Source organism: Mesocricetus auratus, unplaced genomic scaffold (genome assembly GCF_017639785.1).
Source record: "Mesocricetus auratus isolate SY011 unplaced genomic scaffold, BCM_Maur_2.0 Super-Scaffold_100015, whole genome shotgun sequence".
NCBI lineage: Eukaryota > Metazoa > Chordata > Mammalia > Rodentia > Cricetidae > Mesocricetus > Mesocricetus auratus.
The window spans coordinates 60,846,785-60,870,523 of NW_024429198.1; the positions used below are offsets into that span (position 1 = coordinate 60,846,785).

Consider the following 23,739-nt stretch of genomic DNA (forward strand, 5'->3'; position numbering starts at 1 on the left):
TCATCTTGATGGAATATCCACCCTTAACCATTTCACAAAAGAAAGGTATTTGAATGATATACCTTGGGGCATACTTCATAAAAAATCTTCTTATTCCCTGAAATCTACTCAACTGACTTCAAGTTTCTTATCTTATCCTAAAGCAATGCCAGAATTTATAGTCACTGAATACAGAGGGGGTGTTTCAGTTTGCAAGACCTGTAAATAATCTCAGGATTTATTAAGCAAATTCTAGTTGCCCAGCTGTAAAATCTATGAACCACGAAAGTGAGGAGGACAGCAAGATATCCAGTAAAGAGAAACAGTAGCACATATCTCAGTGGTAATCAAGAAACGCCTAATTTCAATGAAAGGTAACCAATATCTGATACTATAAATCTAACGGCTGTCCACGCCTAATTACTTCATAGGCCCTGAAGAAGACCCTACTACTGCAACTTTCTTAAACCAGCATCATTTCCAAATACATTCTAAATGCTTACTCTTATACCCTCAGATAAGTGTCGCTTAGCCCACGTCAAAGAAGCTTCTTTTTTTTTTTTTGTTTTTTGGGGGGGGGTTGGCAGCAAAGACCATTCTGGAAAGCCACAGCTAGTCAAAATTCAGAGAACAACTGAGTGTGCGGTGCTCAGCTCTAATTGGTGGATCTGCAACACAACCCCCACACAGACAGCGCAAGCAACATCACAGAAGAGGGATCAGAAAGATCGTAAGAGCCAGAGAACCAGGCATCTAATACAAGATAGTGATATCTGCATGTAACAAGGAAACTACTCCCATGAAGTCTCAACAACATGATACCAACTGACATAACAACATGGGTGGGAGAAATCTCACAAGGCCCCGTCCCCATATGAAGAGCAACAGGCAATTAATGGCTACTAAGAGAAGACTATTCTCTTCTCCTGAAGGAGTATCCTGATAGGAGATCCAATCCTAAGCACTCATCCCTAAACACATGTACATATGTGTAAAGCCAAATAAACTCAGAAAATTGTGTTTATAAATTTGTGTGTGGTGTGTGTGTGTGTGTGTGTGTGTGGTGTGTGTGTGTGGTGTGTGTGTGGTGTGTGTGAGTGTGTGTGTGTGGTGTGTGTGTGAGTGTGTGTGTGGTGTGTGTGTGGTGTGTGTGTGTGAGTGTGTGTGTGTGGTGTGTGGTGTGTGTGTGTGAGTGTGTGTGTGTGGTGTGTGTGTGGTGTGTGTGTGTGTGAGTGTGTGTGTGGTGTGTGTGTGTGTGGTGTGTGTGTGTATGGTGTGTGTGTGTGTGGTGTGTGTGTGTGTGGTGTGTGTGTGTGTGTGTGTGTAGATAACATTAAAGAATAAGAATCCATCAATTTGAGAAAGGAGTAGGGGAGCATGAGAAAAGCTGGAAGGGGGAAACTAGAAATGATGAAAATACATACTCATACAAAATCCTCAAAAATTCTGTATTATTAGAAACAAGAAAAACCCTTTTCTCATTCAATAGTCAGTCTTTTTTTGCTGTTGATGGTGTTCTTTGCCTTACAGAAACTTTTCAGTTTCATGAGGTTCCACGTATTAATTGTCGATCTTAGTGCCTGCACTCTTGGTGTTCTGTTCAGGAAGTTGTCTCCTGTGCCAATGTGTTCAAGGCTATTCCTCACTTTCTGTCAGATTCAGCATATCTGGTTTTATGTTTAGGTCTTTGATCCACTTAGACTTGAGTTTTTTATGTAGGGTGATAGATATGGATTTACTTGCATTTTTCTATATTCCAACACCAGTTAGACTAGCACCATTTGTTGAAGATGTTTTCTTTTTTCCATTATATATTTTTGACTTCTTTATTTTAAAGGTAGTGTCTATACATTCATGGATTTATGTTTGGGTATTCATCGATTCCACTGATCAACATGTCTATTTTTATTCCAATACCATTCAGTTTTTATTACTACAGCTCTGTAGTACAGCTTGAAATCAGAGATGCTGATACTTTCAGAAGTTCTTTTATTATACAGGATTACTTTAGTCATCCAGTATTTTTTTTGTTTTTCCTTATGAAGTTGGTTATTGTTCTTTCAAGGTCTGCAAATAATATCTAAAACATATAAAGAATTCAAGAAACTGGACATTAACAAACCAATAATCCAATTAAAAATGGGGTAAAGATGTAAACTAAGAATTCTTCTCAACAGAGGACATTCAAATAGCTAAGAAACACATTAAAAATATTCAACATCCTTAGTCATCAAGGAAATACAAATCAAAATGACTTTGAGATTCCATCTTACACCTGTCAGAATAGCTAAGATCAAAACACAAATGACAGCTCATGCTGGAGAGGGTATGGAACAAAGGGAATGCTCTTCTACAGTCAGTGGGAGTGCTAAGTTGTACAGTGGATTGGAAATCAATACAGCAGTTTCTCAGAAAATTGGCAATCAATCTACCTCAAGACTCAGCTATATACCACCCCTGGCCATATACCCAAAGGACACTCCATCCTATCACAAGGACACTTGCGATATGTTCATAACAGCTTTATTTGTAATAGTAACCTAAATACGCCTCACTCTCTTCTCTGTGGAGACGCTGAGCAGACTCAATGTAGACCCCAAGGAAGTAAGAGTCCCAGAACTTTTCTCCGGCAAGATAAGACCACAAGGAAATATGTAGATTAGTAGTTATGGGTTAAGAATAAGAAGTCCAAGTTGCCAGTCAACAGCTTATAACCAATATAGTGTCCTCATGTTTCTTTGGGGCAAAGAAAGGCAGTGGGACCCAGCCGGATCAGAGAAAAACATTCACATTACAAAAAGTGGTGGTTCATTTAAAGGGGGGAATAGTAAAATACAAGTGATCTGATTGGAGAAATGGGGAAATGGAGCAACTAATTAGGAGGGAGAGAAGACATAAGTCCAGAAGATAGGAGAGATAAACAGCTGTAAGGATGTCTGAAAAAAGTCATAAGGAACCAGACTACTAATGATCTATCTAAAAAAATCTATAGTGTATGTAAATCTATTTACAAATATAAATCTGTGCCTGAATATACATATATAGTTTAAATAAATTTTTTCCATCTGAGTGGAGAATGAACCCTCCAAGAACCCCCCCCCCAAAAACTATCTAGCAATGACCACAACACCGAACATGAGAAATTCTCTTTCTAGTTATTGATCAGGGTTATCCAAGAGACCCTGAAACATTATAGGTTATTGCTCTTGCCCTTGGTTCCACTTCAGAGGCATAAGTAAGTCCCTATTGCTCAAGACACCATACCCAAGCCAGGCGTGGTGGCCCATGCCTTTAATCCCAGCACTTGGGAGGGAGAGGCAGTTGGATCTCTGTGAGTTTGAGACCAGCCTCGTCTACAGGAGCAAGTTCCAGGACAGCCTCCAAAGCCACAGAGAAACCCTGTCTCAAAAAACCAAAAAAAAAAAAAAAAAAGACACCATACACTTAAGACACAGACTCAGAGCCCCTGAGATGGAAAGGATCTAAAAGCCTCTGGGGGTGGTATCTTGCTTGTACAAGTAAAGCCTGTCTGAAGGTCAGAGAATGGAGCTTGCCACTAGCTAACCATAGAGGTCTGGAGGTCTGTACATACAGACAGGAAGTGAGATAGCTGGGCGGAAACAGGATATAAGCAAGGAGAAACAGGAACTTGTCTGTCTGTGGAAATGCTAAAGAGTTAAGATGTGCTGTGACTTGCTCCTTCTCTCTGATCTCTCAGCATTTTCCCTTATATCTAACTCCAGGTTTTTATTACTTAGACCAATTAAGAACTCCATTTATATTTTGGAGCCTAATGTGGGGCACAACCCATGACCCTGAGATTAAGAGTCGCATGCTCTACTGACTGAGCTAGCCATGCTTCATCCTTCCCTGAGATCTAACTTTCATGGTACCAGAAGGTAGCCTGAAAGCTTCCAAAGAAGGGAAGCAACTAATAGTCCTATCCAGTTATACTGTCTGTGGACCAAAAAAAAAAAAAAAAAGACCAAGTGTGCAGTAGTGGTACACATACCTTGGCGGTAACCAATGACTCTCTAATTGGACTCAGGACCTGTTCAACAATAGGGAAATCATGCCTGGTAGCCTGGTACTGGAAACTACCAAGGGCAAGTGAAGTATGAATCTTGAGGATGAACCTGCCACTTTTCTAAACCAGCATAATGTCTAACTACATCTTAAATATTTGTTTTTATAGCCATATGTAAGTGTAGTCTCACCCCCACCAAGGAAACCTCTCTTCATAACAGATATAGACCATTACTGATAGCCTCAACCAATCAGAATGTAGAGTTGTGGAGTCCATCCCCAAAGGATAAATATTCAAAGCCATTCCTGCATCTAAGGCTTAGAGATCATTGTGACAGAGAAGACAGCAAGAGTGTAAGAGCCAGAGGTAGAGAGGACAGCCAGAGTGTAGAAGCCAGAGGACCAAAGAGTTTGCTGTCAGATCCTGTCTCCTTATAATGTCAGAAGTTACACCATAAAGGATCACCAACGTGGCCGAGTGACCATGAGCTGAACAAGGACAATAGATGTACTAAAGTGAGCTGGGGAAATCCCAAAAGTCCTCAACCCTACACAAAGAACTACAATGGAATAGTCTTCTCCAGGGAACATCACACCGATTACCTAACACCAAATGGTCATCACTGAAAACATACGTACAAATAACACTACGCAGACTGAGCAAGGTGCATTTACCCACTTAGGAATGAATGCATGAGTTTAATAATATTTAATTAAAAAAATGAGGCCGCGAATTTTGGAAGAGAGCCAGGATGTATGATACATGGGAGAGTTTTCTGAGGGAGGAAAGGGTGGGGGGAAACAATGCAGTTATAATATCAAAAAATACTTTTAAAAAATAATGACAGAAAAAATAGCATTAAGTTTGATATGGAGGTATATTTTGAGAAATTATGTCACATTATGTTATATAGGCCTTCCTGCCTATATAAAAGTTTTACAACTAATTAACTAATCAGCATAGATATTATGCCATGACATATGGAGAGATATATCTAATGATTTAGAGTAGAAACGAATCAAAAAAACAAAGGTCAGGATATCAAATACAAATTAGCAAACTCTTCTCTGTCAATTAGAAAAATGAAGGTGGCAAACTCAGTTTAAATACACAGACAAGTACACAAATAAATTTAAAACTTACTATTTAGTATCAAATTTATTTAAATTATAATTCATATGTAAAACAGTAAACTATTTAAAATTCAATGCAATCATTTTATTTAAACCAAGATCGTGTAAGAAAGATTGTATTCATCCATTTATCTGTAGTATAGCTTCATGCACTGGCTGATTTGATAAATGCTGTAATATTTCAAAGATGCAGATTCTGAGTATTTAACTCAATTGCCTAGATAATTTGATTGAACTAGCTGTGTAACATTATTATGTCTGGAAAACATATGGAAATGTGTGTTACATGATTCCTGTTTGCCTTCTTCTGATGCTAAGGTGAGGTGGGGATGCTTGCTACTCAGTTCTCTGCTTCTCAGGAAATAAAAAACATGAGAGGGCATCAGTGTTCGCATTTAGAATGAGTAAGACTTCTCACGGGCATCCCTAATCAGAAGTCATATCTTTAAAGTAGATGGATCCTGATTCTTGTGTGTGGAGTTTTGGTTGCTTGTTTGTTTTTCCTTATAACTATTTTTCTTTTTTATATACATTTTTTAAAGATAATCTTTTGAGAATTTCAAATGTGGGTACTGTGTTTACATCATTTACACACTTCCCTGACCAACCCTTAACGCGTGTACACAAGCAAAACATTGAATGGGCTTGGTAGGTTGTATGTAAAGGGGAAATGTCTCTTATTTTTCATGTGATTTAAAAGGCAGAGCAACCAAAGCAGTCAAAAGAAAAGATGACTTTGAAGAGAAAGATGGAAAGAAGGGGACATGCATGAGCTGAATGAGACATGAAATTTGGAAGTGTTTGACTGCCAAAGTCTATATATGTTAGCTATCCATTGGATGAGACTTAAAATTTGGAAGTGTTTGACTGCCAAGGTCTATATGTTAGCTATCCATTGGCCTGGGCTAGGGAATCTTGTTAGGATATTACCACTATCTTAAGATTTCAAGTGGATCCAAGCCTCCTAAATCTGAAAATAGTTCCACAAATGCAAGAACAGTGAAGAGTATTCACTACAGTCATGGAAAGGTTGTAATGGGTATTTCATTTCATCAGTGCTTGTTTCCATTTTCCTCACCTTGAAAGACGCTTGATAACAGATACATGGGAATGGGCCATGTGCATATAGTTTAATGACTGCTAAAAAGACATCATTATTCTATGGTTCTCTTTTATCAAGAAGTAATAACATTTATACTGACTTCAAAGTCATGTTTGCTTTTTAGTGATCAAAACTATTTTAAGTAGAATATGCTAGTAGATTTAATGGTAGGGTCTGAAGTGTTTTTTTTTTATTCTTAATGTCTAGACTGTATATTATTTAAGTTTATTTTTCATTAATGTGTGTGTATGTGAATAATGTGTGTGAGGGCATGCACACTACAGCATGCCTGCCACAGTATGTACATGGAGACCAGAGGGAAATTTTGTTTGCTGGTTCTGATCTTTCACCAATGTATGTGTTTCAGGGATAAAACCCAGACCTCAGATTTCCCAGCAAGTGCCTTCTCTCAGGCATAAAACAAAACAAAACAAAAAAACCCTTTCCTTGGAAAATTAAATCCCATGTGAATTACTATAATTTTACAGTTAGAAATTACTCAAATAATGCCAATAGGAAACGCTAGAAATATTAACAATAAAACCTGCTTAATGTGAGTTTGGAAATTTCACCCTTATTTCTTGAAGGATAAGTAGGATTTAAATACAGAGAGAATGTTCTAGAGGATTATTAAAGGCAAGCATGGAGTTTTATGAGGCCGGTAGATGAGAGTGCAGAAAGCTTGTTTGGGAGACAAGGAAATGACCTACTGACTGAAGCAACCAATTTGCACAAGGACAATAGTTCTCACTGGGACATGAAACTGGGAGTTGGTGCTGGAAGGAACTGTGGACCAAACAAACAAAAACAAGGCTTATGCAAACAGTAGGAGGCCTTTAAGGACACAGAAATTATCTCAGGGCTCTTTATTACAATGATCTCCAAGGGTATAGCTTCAGGGAACTCAACACTACATAAATCAAAACTGAACCCCCTGTCTCTCAGAAGACCATTCATCACTTTCAGGATTAAGGCATTTATAATACCAGCAAATTAAACACAAATGGATATTAAAAACTCCACAGATGATTAATCAGCAGAGGTGGAAGTAGAGGACCTTATTAGTTAGATAGTGTGATCAAGTGCGAGCTATGAAAATTGAAAATTGAGCATGACTGCACCTATGAGGAGTGCTGTTCAACCTTCCAGAGACATTCGAACTGTGTGGCCTTCCATGAGGAACGCATTTCATTGAAACTGAACAAAAGAATAGTGCTGTGCTGGCCTCTCTGGTTCTGATTTGAATTCACATGACTCTAAGATCCCATTTCACAAGAAGATTCCTACAGAAGCTGGTGTTGTGTTAGGATGTACAGCAACCTTTTTCTAGGGTTCAAACTGAGTCCTGACAGTGACTGCTTCCCAGTCAAAAATGTGTTCCTTCCTTCAGGGAAGGAAGTGGAGGTTAGCAACCAGACGACACCCACCCCCATTCTCTGAAAGCTCCTTGCTAGCAACGGGCTCTGTCCCCTTCTTTCTAGCCCCCTTATTCAGGAAGCCATTTTATCCTACACACGAAGGTCATATAGATATGAAAGAAAATAAAACAAAATAGTTTTGTGTAAGTACTCAGAAATAAAGCCATTTTGGCCTTGAGCAAAACACAGTCAAGCTTGAGGAGAGCTGAAGAGCGAGCGCCTTTGTTGCTTTTATTCGTTGTTGTGAACGGCACAATAATAACAATAATAATAATAGTGACATGCTGTCACTTGAGTAGAAGTGCCAGGTGCTTGTCCCATCACTTCTCTTACTTAATTCATGAGTACCGCAGAAGGCCATTCATTCTACTTTCACCAACACCTAGCAGATTCTGTGATCCCAACTCTGCTCTGTGAACCAGCTAGGACTGGAATGTGGGCCGCAGATTTCCAAACCCCCTCTTCCCAAGCATCCACTCCGCAAACCAGACTTAACCTCGGAAGGCTGAGAGGTTGTTAGCACTCAGGGTGGTATGGAGAAACAGGAAGTCCACATCTGGCTGTGCTCATGAGGAAACCTCCCAAGTTATTACTGCAGGATCACAACAGGAACACTAAGAGGTTGACAGAATCAGAGTTTGTTGACTTTCAATGTTGTCTCTAAGTAAGCCATCTAAGGAAGACTTTCTTAGGAAGGCTAACCAGGGGAGTTAACACCAACAAGATCAGCAGGGTAGCTTAGGTTATCCCTATCCCTGATAATGCCTTTCTTGGCCTTTATGCCATAGGTTTTGCTTTTGTTTGGGGCCAGCATGGTGGGTGATTTATGGTTCTGGAACAGTGTGGGCTGCGGCAGCCAAGATTTCTAAAATCACTTTGAATTGTGGGTAAGTGTCCCTTGCTCTCTTTTCATTTACAGTACAAACATACAAATGTGATTTGCTTATGCATATTGATGAACACTTAGAATTTATTTTAATTTGAGGCTATTAGCAATAATGCTGCTGTAATACCTGACCAATCCTCATTATCCACACATATATTAGTTGCTGTTGAGCAAACACAGGTAGGAGTGCAGCTGCTGGATCATAGGCTCAACTCACACTCTTTTTCATCGTCAAACACCGCGGCAAATCATTTTTCAATGTGACACTATTAGTTTATAAGCATCATATCCTAAATCACACAACAGAGCTGGTTTTTAAAAAATTTTAGTTATGACTCCATGGTTATAATAAAGTTTTAAACTCCACTGAATATGAAGATGCATGGGACTGAACGGAATAGTTCAGTAAATGAAAGAGAGGATATTAGAGGAGAAAGTCTGGCTGGCCCCCTGAAGAAATCTGAGGGAAGGACTGCTGTCAAGTGCCTGTTAGTGACAGAACTGAATCTCAGCACACATCTATCCGTCTACAGAGCCCAAGCTGTTTCAAACATGCTGGGCTGTCTCAAACTTACACTCAAGGAAATGCAAATAAGCCTAGTGAGGCAGACAACATGTGTGCTTGTCACTGAAGAGGAGTCTATGCAAAAAAATGCTTTTAATTTGCTTTCTGTGATGAAGAAATGGGAGCCAGCTCTATTTTTTATCTTTTTAGATTTATTTTTGTTAATAGTTTCATGCATGTATATAATAAATATTAGTCACTTCACCCCCTTCTGCCTGTTACCTATTACAACATTCCCTCTACTTGTCCCACTTAACCCTTCTTCCCAACAAGTGCCTCTCCTACTTTCAACCGTGTGTGTGTGTGTGTGTGTGTGTGTGTGTGTGTCTGTGTGTCTGTGTGGCTATGTATATATGTCTGTGTGTGTGTGTCTGTCTGTCTGTGTCTGTGTCTGTGTGTCTGTGTGGCTGTGTGTGGCTATGTATATTTGTCTGTGTGTGTGTGTGTCTGTCTGTCTGTCTGTGTCTGTGTCTGTGGGCATGTCTATGTGTTTGTGTTTATCTATATGTGTGTCTGTGTGTGTTTCTGCGTGTGCTTCTGTTTGTGTGTCTGTGTGTCTATGTGATGCTATGTGTATTTGTCTGTGTGTGTGTGTGTGTGTTATAAGGTTTAATTGGGTTGCTTTCAAGAGTATTGTTAGGAGATTATTTACTGGCATATGGGCAACTTATCAGTGGCCACACTACTGAAGAAAAGTGATACTCTTCCTCCCGTAATATTAACTGTTAGTTGCCCTGGCGGAAAGGGTGGGGCCCATGCGCCATTGCCCTTTACATAATGAAATTCTAAGGGGTCCAATCCCGGCACAAGTCTTGTGCGGGTATTTACAACTGCAATGAATTTATAAGTATGTCATCTCCAAAATAATTATTTTTGCAACACACGCCCCACTCTCCAGCTCTAACATTGCATGTGTCCCTTTGCCCACAAGTTTCCTGAATCTTGCAGGTAGGGTCTGATATTCATGACCCCATTAGAAATATGTACATACTAGCTATGAATTTTCACGGTAGTGTGTTGAACTTGGAGTACATGTAGTGTCCAAAAAGATAGAAAGGTGCCATTTGAGGAGGTGGGGGTGAAATGAAGACGTTATGGAAGGGTGGATTGTGAAGCACAGGCAGTATGAAGGCAGAAAAGAGAAAAATGGAGGTAGAGTAAGTTGAGGGGGCTTGGAGTACACAGCATGTGGTGATATTTTGTTTATGCTATAATAAATAAAGCTTGCCTGAAGATCAGAATGCAGAGCTAGCCACACTCACTAGCAATAGAGGCCAGGCAGTGGTGGCACACCCCTTTAATCCCAGGAATCAGGAGAAAGAGGCAGATGTGTCTCTGTTGGGTAGAGGTCACCCTTGGCTACTTGAAGCTGAGCCACTCTAAAAGAGTAACAGAGCTCACACAAAAGTGATCCCGCACTTGGGATCACACGCCTTTAATCTCAGGGAGATGGAGACAGGAGTACTATGGCTGGGCGGAGAGAGGAATATAAAGTGGGAGGAGACAGGAGCTCAGTGCAGTCTGAGCAGTCAGTCTGGGGAGCAGCAGTCTGAGGAGCAGCAGTCTGAGGAGCAGCAGTCTGAGGAATAGTCAGTCTGAGGAGCAGCAGTCTGAAGAGCAGTGGAGTCTGAGCAGTCAGTCTGGGGAGCAGCAGTCTGAGGAGCAGCAGTCTGAGGAGCAGCTGTCTGAGGACAGGATCGCCCCTTTGGCCTGAGCATTGGTAGAGATAAGAACTCTAGTGACTGGCCGCTCTGCTTCTCTGATTCTTCAGCTTTCATGACCTGATAGCCGACCCCGGGTTTTTATTATTAAGACCAAAGAGAATTCATGCCACACATTTGTACGCCAGATATTCCACCCTCTGGTTTACAAGCGATATGCACAACGTCTAAATCTACATTATCTGCTGGCTTGAGATCACTTGTCATAACACAGCTCCTTTGTATTTCATATGGCAGTTTTTGTCCACAAACTAACCTTGGCCTCTATAAGCCGCCAAGCACCCTGAACACAGGTGACCTCTACACTTCCAAATCATCACCCAAAGTCTTTCATGCTTGCTTGAGTTAGTTGTCCACAACCAATGGCCCTAAGCTATGCTTACATACCACTGTTGTTTCGCAATACCAGTTTTATTTCTCTATAACTCTTTGTATACCTGCATTCTGGAGTACCATTTAGTTTTATTTTAATACTTACACCCAGTGTCTTATGCCTTAAATTTCTTCAAAGACAAAAGGAAGAAATTAAACATATAAATATTTTTGAGAATTTATTGTCATAAATATCATAAAAGAAGGAAGATTCTATATAATTTATCTCCTACCCTCTAAGAATTTATAATCAAGATGGAAATATACAATCTAAAGAAACAGCAAGTTAAATAAAAACTCAAAATTTAAATAACGCTTTAAGGCCATATATCAGATTCCAGAAGAACCCATGCTGCTATAAATATTGTTGAAAACAAAAATAAATCATAAAGAAGCATGTTTTAAGGGAGACTGTATTAAACTAGAGTAGAGGGAGAATATGGGCAGATGGGTGGGAGCAAACAGATTGAAGGGAAGGGGGGGACTTTGAGAAGGGCCCGCCTCAGAAAGCACTGTTACAGGGCCGCAGCTGTTTGAAGCCCTCAGTCCGTCTTCCACTGTCTTCCCCTCGCTGCCTTTCTTCCCTCTCCCTCCAAGCCTCACTGAAGCCTCCTGACTTCCATTAGGTGTCTCGGGGCATCCCCACCTGTCCGCTCTCTCCATCCTGCTTACCAACGCCTTCTGGCAAGGCAGAATTGTGACTCAGTTGCCACAAGCCCTGTGGGCTTTCGGCATCAGCCTGTTGACGGTGCTGGGGGCATGCTGAATTTCAAACAGAGGGAAGAGGCAGAGTAGTATTCGGGGTAAACAGGCTGGCACTGTACAGGGAGAGGGAGCAAGTAAAAACTGAACTGAGGGGAGGGTTAAAACGTGGGCGGAGATAAATTCACTAAAGTCATAATTTCCAAATGAAAACATGTGCAGTATCACTAAATAATCTGATTTTTCCCACCAGGGGGAAACAAACAAAAAGAACTCCATGTGCCTGTAATTTACCAGTTTTCTTGCAAGAACATGGGAACATTTTATTATTTTAAATGTATGAAAACAGCAAACAGACGGTAAAGATTAATTTCGGTTCATGTCCATGCACAGGTACACTCTATTAAAAACCAGGGCCTTTCCGAGTCTTTTCTGCTGGTGTGCAAGAAGTTGTCATTAAATCCTTCCTCTAATAGTAGTGGGTATGTGTGTGTGTGTGTATATGTGTGTGTGTGTGTGTGTGTGTTTTATAAGTAAATGACTGAAAAGGAAAGGTTGCTTCCTAGAGTAACTAGAAAGCCACAATCATTCTATCATTATTGTAACTGAAATTACCACTCAGAACAAAGCTGAAAATTATCAATATAATGTTGTAGAGAGAAAGGGAATAGAGAAGTTCAGTATGCAATGATAGATCCATAATATCCAACCCTAAGCACGTTTTCCTGGAACTCATATGAAAGATTTCACTACTTGCCCCATGATACAGAGATACACCGCCTAAGCTAAGGTGTGGGAGGGGAAAAGAGGAAAGGAGGGGAAGGCAAGGGAGGGCAGGGAAAGAAAGGGATGAGTAAATAAGGAAGGAAACAAAAGAAGGAAGGAACGGAGGGGGGAGGGAAGGCTGGGAGGAAGGGAGGCAGGAGTTTTAAAGACGGTTTAGTACACAGCTTATAATTAATATTTTCCTACTCAGTCCACACCAGCGACTCTGAGATAGTTTTAAGTGAGTCATTTTGGAGAAAACGGAGGCTTAAAGGGTTTAAGTGACCTATGTAAAATCAACTACTGCTGAGAGTAAATAATTAAAAATTCATTTACTTATTTATGTTAAAATACAACACAGCCGGGCAGTGGTAGCTCACGCCTTTAATTGTAGCACTTGGGAGGCAGAGGCAGAAGGATCTCTGAGTTCGAGGCCAATCTGGTCTACAGAGCAAGGTCCAGGGCAGCCAAGGCTTCACAGAGGAACCCTGTCTTGGAAGAAAAAAAAGGTACAGCTCAACACTTAACTCTGTCCCTGGTTTTTCTCTTAGTAATCTATGAGTGGCAGCTATTTTGAGAGCTCTTGTAACTCCTGTTGCAGGTGAGAAAGCATAAATGTGGATTTCCTAGGATATCCAAATCCCTAGCTCGCAAGACAAGAACATGGATTGGCTAGGAATATGGACCATGGTTGAGGTCTCAGCTCAAACAGTCCTACCTTTCTCACTTCATCTTATCACCAATGAAGATAAGTGCTGTCTTCAATACAAGGCCTTTCTACAGCCATGAGGTTTTGTGCTTACTGAATATGATATGTCCAATACTTAAAAAGGGCTAGCTCTGATGGTGCTATCTGAGAACAAAATTGAAAGGATACTACACACACACACACACACACACACACACACACACACCTAATTGCTTGGCTTAAGGCGGATTAAGTTGAATCACAGACTGGAAAACTAAGAATTCTTGTCCATTTAATAGGAAACTTTCCAAATATGAACTTCCCTATGCAGTGAATTTTCTAAAGGGTTCTCTCCTTTGCTAACACCCCAGTTTATATGGTGAGATAACTAATTCCCTACACCATCTAATTCCAGTTAAATTAAAGACTTTTTAGTATGGACTGTAAACGTCAACTTTCCTTCATTTCCACCCAATACGGCATCCCCAGGGGTACCACTCTGTCCTAACCTTCCATCTCCCACACGCGGCAGAGAGAATAGATACAGATTTCTATCCCTAGGACACCTGGCAGTGTAGGTTGCTGAAGTGCCTGAGAACTTGTGAAGACGGAACAAGTCTGCATCCCTCTACTGAGCCTGTGGCGTCAGCTTGTATCGGGCCCTGGTTGGATGGAGTGCAAGGCCAGTGACATATGTGACAAAAGCCCATGGCTGTGGGGCCTTCTGAAAGACCAAGAGGGTGACAGCTCGGCTTGGCCACTCATCAGAGAGTGTTTACAAAACATCACCCCTGGCAAAGCCGAAATCCTTAACTGGCTTTGTAAACAACAGACGAACTCAGCAGTGAACCCCTTCTGTGTGCATCAGCATTGCGGAAAAACAACTGCCATCTACAGTTTGCCATATTCCAAATATGGCAAACTGTAGAGATACAATCACAGTCAGTCACCGATGACGCGTCACTCTCTACCTAAGGGAATCAAATCTCCTGCTGGGTAACAGAAAGCAGGATGGCCTATGGAAAAGATCTATCGTCCAGGATCCCAGAAAACTTCTATATGAAGTCTATAGCCCAATGGTTGGCTAACCTGACAAATGACTCCAATTCCTCAGACCCGTCACTTTTGGTGTGACGCATTGACCTGTCCATCATTGTGCATGTGACACTGCAATTCTTCTACTGCGTCATTTCTTTTATATCCCTGTGTACTGTGTATAGGACCAGGGTTGGATCTCATTCTTAGTAATTCTTAAGGACTTTTTGCTTCTCTAGGAGCATCCTTATGCTCCCTGAGTTCTAAAATAGTGAAACAAGGAAGACATTCTCCATATGTAACTTTCCACACGTATGTATATATACTATATATCTGATATAGACATACAGATATAGAAAGATAGACAGATAGATAGATATGGGGAGAGGAATTGAAGATGAAAACACCTTCCTTAATTACAAATTATACAATTAATAGAAGATAGATAGATGATAGATAGATAGATAGATAGATAGATAGATAGATAGATAGATGATAGATGAAATACTACCAAAGATAGGTCAATGTTTCATAGATTTAAATATGTCTAATATATTCAACACACTATTTTATTCATTAATCCTGCAACTTTTGGTAAATTCCCATTTTCAGAGTTACTTGGCGGTCTCTGGCTGAGATTATCACCCTTTCTCTGTGTATCCAAGGTCCCCAGGACTCCCTCAATAAACCAGTTGTTGACCTTCCTGTCTACCTCTCATGTTTCCCCATCCCATTCAAATAAGGGTGTCATTGCTGCCATCAGGATAGAATGTTGGATTCTTCAGCTTTGATGTACACATCTTGCCTAGCATCTAGAAAACATCAGTGAAGATGCAGCTGTCATTAGAACTCAGATGCACAGTACCCTCTCCCCCCCCAAAAAATGAAATCAAACCTTTCTACATATGCACAGGAACTTGGGTTTTTCATTTAGTCTCTGTGTATCTTTGGGCACACTGTAAATTAATTTTGATGTAAGCCTGAGTCTTCTCTTTCATAAAATGCAGATTGCTACAGATCAAAGGGAGCTGCATGTGAGGGCTGGTGGATATGCTAGCTAGAGGCCATTCCAGCAGCACACTATCAGAATGTTAGGGGCTGCCAACACAGGGGAGGTTTAGGGACTAACACAGGCTCATTCATCTCCTGTCACTTGTCTAATAAACGTATGAACCATTACTAACTGTCTTTCATAAGTTCAATCTCGGTAGAGCACATATTGTCTTGGAAATAGTATCAATCAATACCTTTGACCTGAATTGTTTCCAGACATCATTTGAGAGAGTGAATGCCAGTCTCCCATTTCCCAGTGAGCTGTATTTGAACCTTCTGGATGATTCTTGTGACAGCACTACATTAACTGACAGTCTGCGGTGCATAATGACTGAGGGTGAGGACAGAGACACTTGGGTCTTAAGAACTTTTTTATTTTTCCCTTATTTTTCCTCTGCCTTTGCAGAATCCACAGCATCACATGTGGTGATGATATGACAGCTGTTCAGCTTGCTTAAACACAAAGTTTCACTTAAAAGGTCAAACACCAGGCCTTAGGGCCGAGGGATATGAATAATATACTTGGCCTTTTGCCTTTACTTAATACGTCAGATACAGGCTCGGTTCTACTATTTACAGGAACTCACTGAGATTGAAGTGAGTCTTGTGTGGGCTGCCTTCTGATAGCAGAACATAGTTCCTTTGCTTTTCTTTTACAAAATATATTACATAAAATGATGGATTTAAAACCCACTATACAAAATTATGAATTTACAAAAGAGATAAATTGAAAAGGAATGTGGAAGAATATATTTGCTTGGTTTGCAAATAAACTTTCATTTTATGATGTCATGGTTATGGCAATTCTTAGTTCTCTAATACTTTTGTATGTGTAGGTCTTCTGTTTTAATATACTCACATATATATGTACATATGCTAATATATATATTCAGTTGCCTAAGATCTTTCCTAGTCCAGTATATATTTTCCCCACTACTCCTAGAAGACACTAATTTATAAGACATATTCCTGAAATTCCTGTCTAAATTCCTTCTTGCCCTTACATATATTATACTGTCTGTTAAATTATGTTTCTCATCACTCTCCACACTGTTTCTTCTCAATATCACAAATGCATACACATCTAGTAATGCACAAATGCTACCTGTTGTGACATATGCTTAGCTCTCATATCCAGATATAGACATCCTTGAACCTGAACTATCTGTACCAGAGGTCTATTGTTATTTTGTATTGTGTACCATTTTTCCTCTATGAAATGGGTATACCCTGGAGGTCAGGAACAATGTGAAAAATCCAGGTCAAGAATAAATTATCTGCCTTCTCAGTGGCTTCTGTCGCGGTTCATAAAGACTTGACATTTAAAATGTACGTTAAGACATAGTTTCAACAGGCCAACTTCAAGATCTGTGCTATCTGTTCTTCCAATTCAGTTCAGTGGAAAACCATGTCACTAGAAAGCCTTAATTGCTTTCATATCCTTGTTCCTATTGGCGTGTACTCTTGGCCCAATCTCTGAATAGTTGTCTCAACTTCATCTAAACCTGGTAGATGACTTACAGGCCTGGTTGAATTATTATGTTATCAAGTAGTGTGAGAATGATCTTATATAATGTAGAAAACAAGATAACAACATTGTCGGTTAGCTCTGCTCATGTCTGCCCTAGGTCAGCTGCTTTTGAACACAGGGAAAGCAAACCGCAATCCAGCACACCAAGACACTGGAGCAGAGTTATTGCCCAAATCACAAACAATGAGAAATCTCAGTGTTGTACATAGTTTTAAGCACTACCGAGTCTCAGCAAAACTCTTCCACTACACCTATGAGGTTTCTTTTCTAAACTAGAAGACAGCGTTGCAAATCCTATAACAAAGAGAGGCCAAAACATGCATAGCACACCTCAAGACCACTGGTCTAATCGAACTTTTCCCTTAGTTTGTTTTCAATTATGCTTGCAATGCATGTCACACATGGGTTTTCACTCTATTCTCATTTGCTGTAACATTATCAGACACAAACACACATAAGCATTTTATCTGTTCTTTTTATATAAATATTGGGCTCGTGCATAGTTATTAACTATTTTTCTCATTTTATTTTTTAATTATTTTCTCTTTTTTAGATTATAATTACATAATTTCCCCCTTGCCCTTTCTCCCTCCAAACCCTCCCATACACCTCTCTGTGGCCTCTTTCAAATTCATGGCCTCAATTTTCATTAATCGTCACTACATCCATATATGTGTATGCGTATACATATATATTCCCAAATATGTAAGTGCAACCTGTGAATGATGAGCTGTGCTATGATATTAGGATAACTATATCACAAGGGTTATTTAACTCCATTATAATAATCTCACGGTACTGTCACCGTTGAGTAAAAGTCTGCTACAGAGCACATGACTGTGCTTCAGACCTCCAATGTGACCCAAGTAAATAGCAGGTTTGACCATACCATGCTGAAATAAAGCAGTACACTCCTCATGTCATACTTACCCCATTTGCTCTTGTTTGTTTGTTTTCCTGGGTAACAAGAACATCTAAAATTACTGATCTCACAAACTTTAATAAACAGTGTGATACCATTGCCTATATTCTTCATAGCACATTAGCTCTACAGGCTGCATCCTACTAACCTGCTATTTTCTGTGCATATTGTGTGGTCCAATTTTATCTGTGTCATCCTCTGTAAAGCCAATGGTGGAAAACCAGTGTGTTGAGAAAGTTGTATTATGGGTACAAATCGCCTACCTCACCCGTGTACCACAAATCCTTTCAACTCTCAATTTCTCCATCATCCAAATTGGATGGAGATGATTTTTGTTAATCCCTGTATCTCTGCACTTGAAACGTTATTGAGCAATATTAGGATGTGGTAATTAATCATACAGATATGCCTATATTTTTATATTATACAGATTAAATTGTCTGTATAATATTAATTGTATCAATTCAAAAGAGTTTTGTTGTAGACAGCTAACAGTTATTGTTATAATGTTCAAGGAAAAATATTGCGTTTACAACAGCCCTATTTTCTTTTTGATGGTGAGTGACAGAAGTCCTCACTTTTCTTCCTCAGTATATGAAAGATAATTCGGGGGAGTTGGATGAAGTGCCTTAGAACTCCGTGTTTTTTTTTCTGACTAGGTGCAAATTGTTGGACGATTTTTCAGTCTGTTAATTGGACATAAACTTCATCGCCATTGTGAGGAGTAAATGTGTGAGCATCTAATACATGTTGCCTGCCACTACTACCGGGTTCTTCCTAAGTATCTCCTTCCTTCATCTTTTCCCATTGGAGTAGCCACCGAAGGTCTGTGCATAACACATACTCAATAAACTTGATCGGTTGCTCATGGCTTGAAACTTTCCCACATAAAACATTGATTCTCCTACATAGTTAAGTCTTACAGAAACTGTTATTCAGCAAAGTAACAAGTCCATTCAAATGTTTTGACTCATCATAGTATGTTTTAGTAAATCATGGATTAAAGAGAGATGTAATTTCTCAACAGACACAGAAAATCTCTTAAGATTTTATTCATTTAGGAATTTTTGTAACACTGTATTAATTTTCTTGTCCTTGATCAGGGATGACTCCAACCTGATACTCAGAACTGGGAATAGATAAGAATTTTATGTAGCTTCATTAACTTTTGGAGAGGTGCCCCTCCCAAACATCCCTGCACTGGACACAAAGGTGCAGGCTAGATAGTCTCAAGAAATTTCTCTATTAATTCAAATCTTCACTCACACAAAAATGTCTTTTAAAGACATTTTAGTTCATTTGAAGGCAAACATTTCAACTCTCAAAAGGTTAGTAATGAGATCAGTAATGAATATTTGCATACTGATAGCCCAAAATAAACCCGAGAAGATGCTGGTTCAAGATCAAGATGGGATTCCGTTATTGTGAAACTCAGAGGAAAATCTCCTGGTGTGGAAATATTAATATGTATAATGTTTTCTGAAGTCTTATCCAAGCATGCCATTTAATCAGAGAAACCACGGGGCTACCCTGCTCTACCCCTCACCTTCTGTAAAGGCCAGCTGCCTGCTGCTGTCTGTATTACACTAGAAATGTTTTGCTCCACATTTGGTGATAAATGCATCTCTTTCATGTAAAGTAAAGATAAAAGCAGTTCAGCTGTTGGAAATCTCCAGCTATTGGGTCAGTGACAATGAGTAGTCAGTAAAATCCAACAGGAAGGAAGGTCAAGTAGACCACTGTTATCTATCACAGGATTACATAGTAAACGACCAGCTGGAAGTTGCTTCTGGCACTGTCTTCAGCTAGAATTCCAGGTCTAAGACCAGGAAACAGGCTGACAAGTTTCTTCCTTTCCATGCTGCCCATGTCCTGTAGAAACAAGGCAACAACAGCTAGCACACAAATGACTCGTGGCTTCTCGGACTCTCGCCACATCTGTCTCAGCTCACCTGCTGCCGGGAGAAGACTCTCTCACAGTGATGGGTTCCAACCTCTTCTTCAGCACACTCTTCTGTCTCTCCTCCATCTCTGTCTCTCTGTGTCTCTATCCATCTCGGTCTCTTTTTCAATCCTTTCAAAGCTTAGCCTTGCTTATATAGCTCATACCCTTTAGTTGCTTCTCTCACTAATTCTACTCTACATTTATTTTCCCCCTTAAGCCATTGCTTGCTTAAGCAGAAAATGAAATGTTTTTAAATTCCTCGTTTCTAAAGTTATAAAGCTTTTATGTCATGATTCCTTCCTAGATGGCATGACTCCCTTCTGTTAACACAGCGTTTTACCACTTTTAGACCTACCTGACTCCCTCCTCCCTTCCATGCTATTTCATTTTTGGATAGAAAGGGAGTTTTCTGTATATTACTATTCTTTCTGGCCTCTTTATGTTTCCTGTACACTATAGTCACTACCTTTGCTCCTCCCTTTACTTCTCAACTTTTTCATTCTGGTTAGATGTACACCAAAGTCACTGGTTTGTTCCGTTGGTCCTCAACTGTGACTCTTATTTCCATGAACTAAAATAGTGAATTTCTTTAGTAATACTTGTTCAGGATCACTCTGCATAAACACATATCCCCAGTGGGAATCCCCTCAAGCGTACATGGAATATGTTATCGGCTCGTGTCCTACCCATAACCAAGCTTGTGAGACTCAGCCTGAAGCATCACTGGGTGTCTGCTCATTTCGTCTGTTCTAGCTGATGTTTTAAGCTCCTGGAGAAACAAACCATTGATTGCCAACTCTGCTATGATACGACGGCTTGAATTTTCATCTCCTCCTCTCATTCCTACCTCATACTCCTTCTTCTCACAGCTTTCCTTCAATTTTCTTAACCACAAAGCCTGGCTCGACTACCCTGCTCGGCTCCCACAGTGAAAAACATTCTGTAAACCACTACCACTTTCAAAATCCAACTTTTTGATAGTAACGCCTGCACATGCACACAGAAAATCAAAGACAGGACACTCACTCTTCATCAAAACACAAGCAAACAAAACACCTCCAACAACCGGCTCGGAAGATTCTGTGGATGAGCCTGTTTGTGACTACCTCTTTAACTAAATAGCTACAGAAATTCTCTTTTAATTTGTATATTTTTCAGAAGGGTGGAAAATTTCTCTCACGTGTCTGTCCAATATATTTCACCACTAATGTAAAGATCACATAAGCCCAGAACAAATATTGCACAGTATGAAATTAAAGGAGCAAATTATCCTCTCAAAGTTCTACACATCATGACTGCTGTCTCTGAATTCTCCTGACTCAGGAGCTTCCCCTTAAGTCTTTACTTTTAATCACCTTGCCAGATGCTCTTGCGTTAACTGCTGTGGTCTATACAGCTGCCTCTACGCGGATCCCTCCTTCCCCCGGCATTTGAAAACTTACCGCTTTTACCAACGCCCCCTGCGCCCAGCATCACCACCTTGTACTCTCTGGACCCGCCTGAGGAGCTGCCAGGGCAGCAATGGGCTTCGCTTTCTACTTCCATCTTACCCGCGGGACCCGAGGAGGAAAAAAAAGGAAGATAAAGTCACCAGTGTCAGGTGCTTGCTCAGATAGTAAACAACTCTAAAACTGTGTCAAAGGAAAGCTTTAGTGCATGACAAGAACCATCAGCGTCGGGCTGCCTGCTGGTCCTCTGCAGGAGCGGGTCTCATAGCAACCACTTCAATCGCTTCCAATAAAAATCTGGCTTTACCTCTCCCCTCCCCCTGGTCCTTCGGTTTCACATCTCCACTGGTCTCACTGGCTCATTCTGCTTTCTTCCTTCCCTCTGAGTTCTATTTCTCCATTGCCCTTTCTCACCCATCCCCTTTCTTTTCTCTTACCCTCCCCCTCCCCGGCTGCAGCCCCAGGTTTTAGAGGCACACACATTTGCAGCAGTTTTAGAGGATGTACACACACTTGTCTTCATTCCAGACTGAGGGGCTATAGTAGAGTGAATCTGAAACTTAAGGGGAGGTGCTGTGATGTCTCACAAGCTGGCTTTTGCTACTGCAGCTTCAGAAACATTTCTTTTTAGTCGGAGTCCATTAATTGAAATTTTTCTGTGGTTTGTATCATTGATATCTACCTCAATCTGCCCTCGCATGTCTCATTCTGGAAAAAGGGCTGCACCCTCTTAAAAAAAAAAAAAAAACAGTAACTCAGGGGACAGAAGGTGAGTCTTTAGTGTTGATGAGATAATACCTAAGAGGTTGGCTCATTGGGTAGTGGAGGTCCTAACATGGGGGTGATTGTTGAATTAGCTCATCGTCTTGTCTGAATAGGGATCATTCTTATTTATACCAAGTCATTAGAAACAAAGTGGATTATAAAATCCTGGCAAGCATGAAAGAGATATATAATAAATATGTATTCTAAAAAATTATAGTTGCATATTAGATCATAGAAGACTCTAGACTGTTCAGAAGGCTCAAGTCTTGCTTATCTGAATTCTTGCATTCTTTCCACTGTGATTTTCTAAAACAAGAAAGTCTGAGAATAGCTTCAATAGTCTCTAATTGCCATAGTCAGACCCTGTCCTCCCTTAGAGGTGATAATATTCTTCATATGACAGACTTCTTGTTAAACTTGACCATGGATGGATGTATCCAAGGGTTTTAAGGTTTTAAGCCCCTCCATAAAGAAACTATATTTAATCAGTTCTGTATATCACTACAGTATGTGATGAAGTAAGAGGCACAGGATAAGTGTTCAGTACCTTTTCCTGGTTGCTGAAGAGGCTGAGAATACCATGGCCAAGAGATTTTACTCTGGAGCCATGTGACTTAATTCTCAAATTGGCTCAGTCTGATTCATTCAGCTAATATTTCAACAAAAGGACATGCGAAACCCTATATTCTCAACTCATACAGACATGGACATAGAATATCAAATTATTTGGTTTTTTCTCTTGAAGCAGAATGCTAACAGCTAAATGTTTATAAATGTATACTGGGGAAGAAATATCTTCTCATGTGTATGCAAGTGTTCACTTTTTTCTACTTGTCAAGATTTTGATTTATCATTGAGTTCTGAGGTTCTTTATATATTCTGAGTGCAGTCATTTTTTCATTTCATTGGTGCATATTCATTGTATATAGTTTTTTTCATATAAATACCTTCACGGGTTTTGACCATAGTCAACTCCTTTCATTCCCTGTCTACAATTTCTCTCTTTCCCTCCTTCCTTCCTCTAGATTTTCCCTTTTTTCATGTCATTACATGTAATATATATATATATACATATACATATATGCATTAAACATATACAAATATATATATATATATATTGCCTGTAAGATTTTACTCCCATCTGTGATTGTTCTTATAGAATCTTTCAAAGATCAAGAACCAGAGGGGAGGAAAGGAATGTAGTTAAATTTTAATCAAAATATATTTTTAAAATACCAAGGTGTTTAAATGTTAATTCAATTTAATTTACAATTGTTTCCTTTCAGGACTATGCCAGGGAGCTTTCTGATGATCCTTTTCCCAGTACAGTTACCATTCTCCTTCTGCTACAGTCCCCTTCTGGACCTAGTTCTCTTCATTTCTGTAGTAACGCCCCAATCTGGAGGCGATTCCAAACTACACTTTCCCTTGAGCTACAAACACACATCTGAAGCCCTCCTGGATGTACCCATGAATCTATGATTTCCCTTGAGCTACAGAAGCACATCTGAAACTCTCCTGGATGTGAAAGCCCTGCTTGTGTCTTAAGTTCATTGTGTCTAGAAAGAAACCACCTTCAGCCTGGACAAATGGAATCAGCTTTGTCATCAGCTTTTTGGGGGGGCAGAGCGGTTTGCAAAGTATAATTTTATTAGTTCCATAGTTTAACACGTCATCAGCTT

General features: G+C 39.9%; 1 protein-coding gene across 5 annotated transcripts in view; it reads right to left on the reverse strand.

Moving 5' to 3' along the window:
* The window catches only part of Rit2 (Ras like without CAAX 2), a 354,330-nt gene extending 332,702 nt beyond the window's left edge, over positions 1–21,628 (reverse strand). For 2 of the 5 annotated variants that reach the window (XM_040757999.1, XM_040757998.1), the window contains exon 1: positions 21,287–21,608. In XM_040757999.1, coding sequence (XP_040613933.1) covers positions 21,287–21,389 — 103 coding nt within the window. In that variant the 5' untranslated portion in view covers positions 21,390–21,608. Of the gene's footprint in view, positions 1–19,851; positions 21,215–21,286 lie in introns of those variants that run through there. The other 3 variants (XM_005065318.4, XM_040758000.1, XM_040758001.1) reach the window with 3 other exon arrangements.
* Between the last annotated feature and the right edge of the window lie 2,111 nt (positions 21,629–23,739).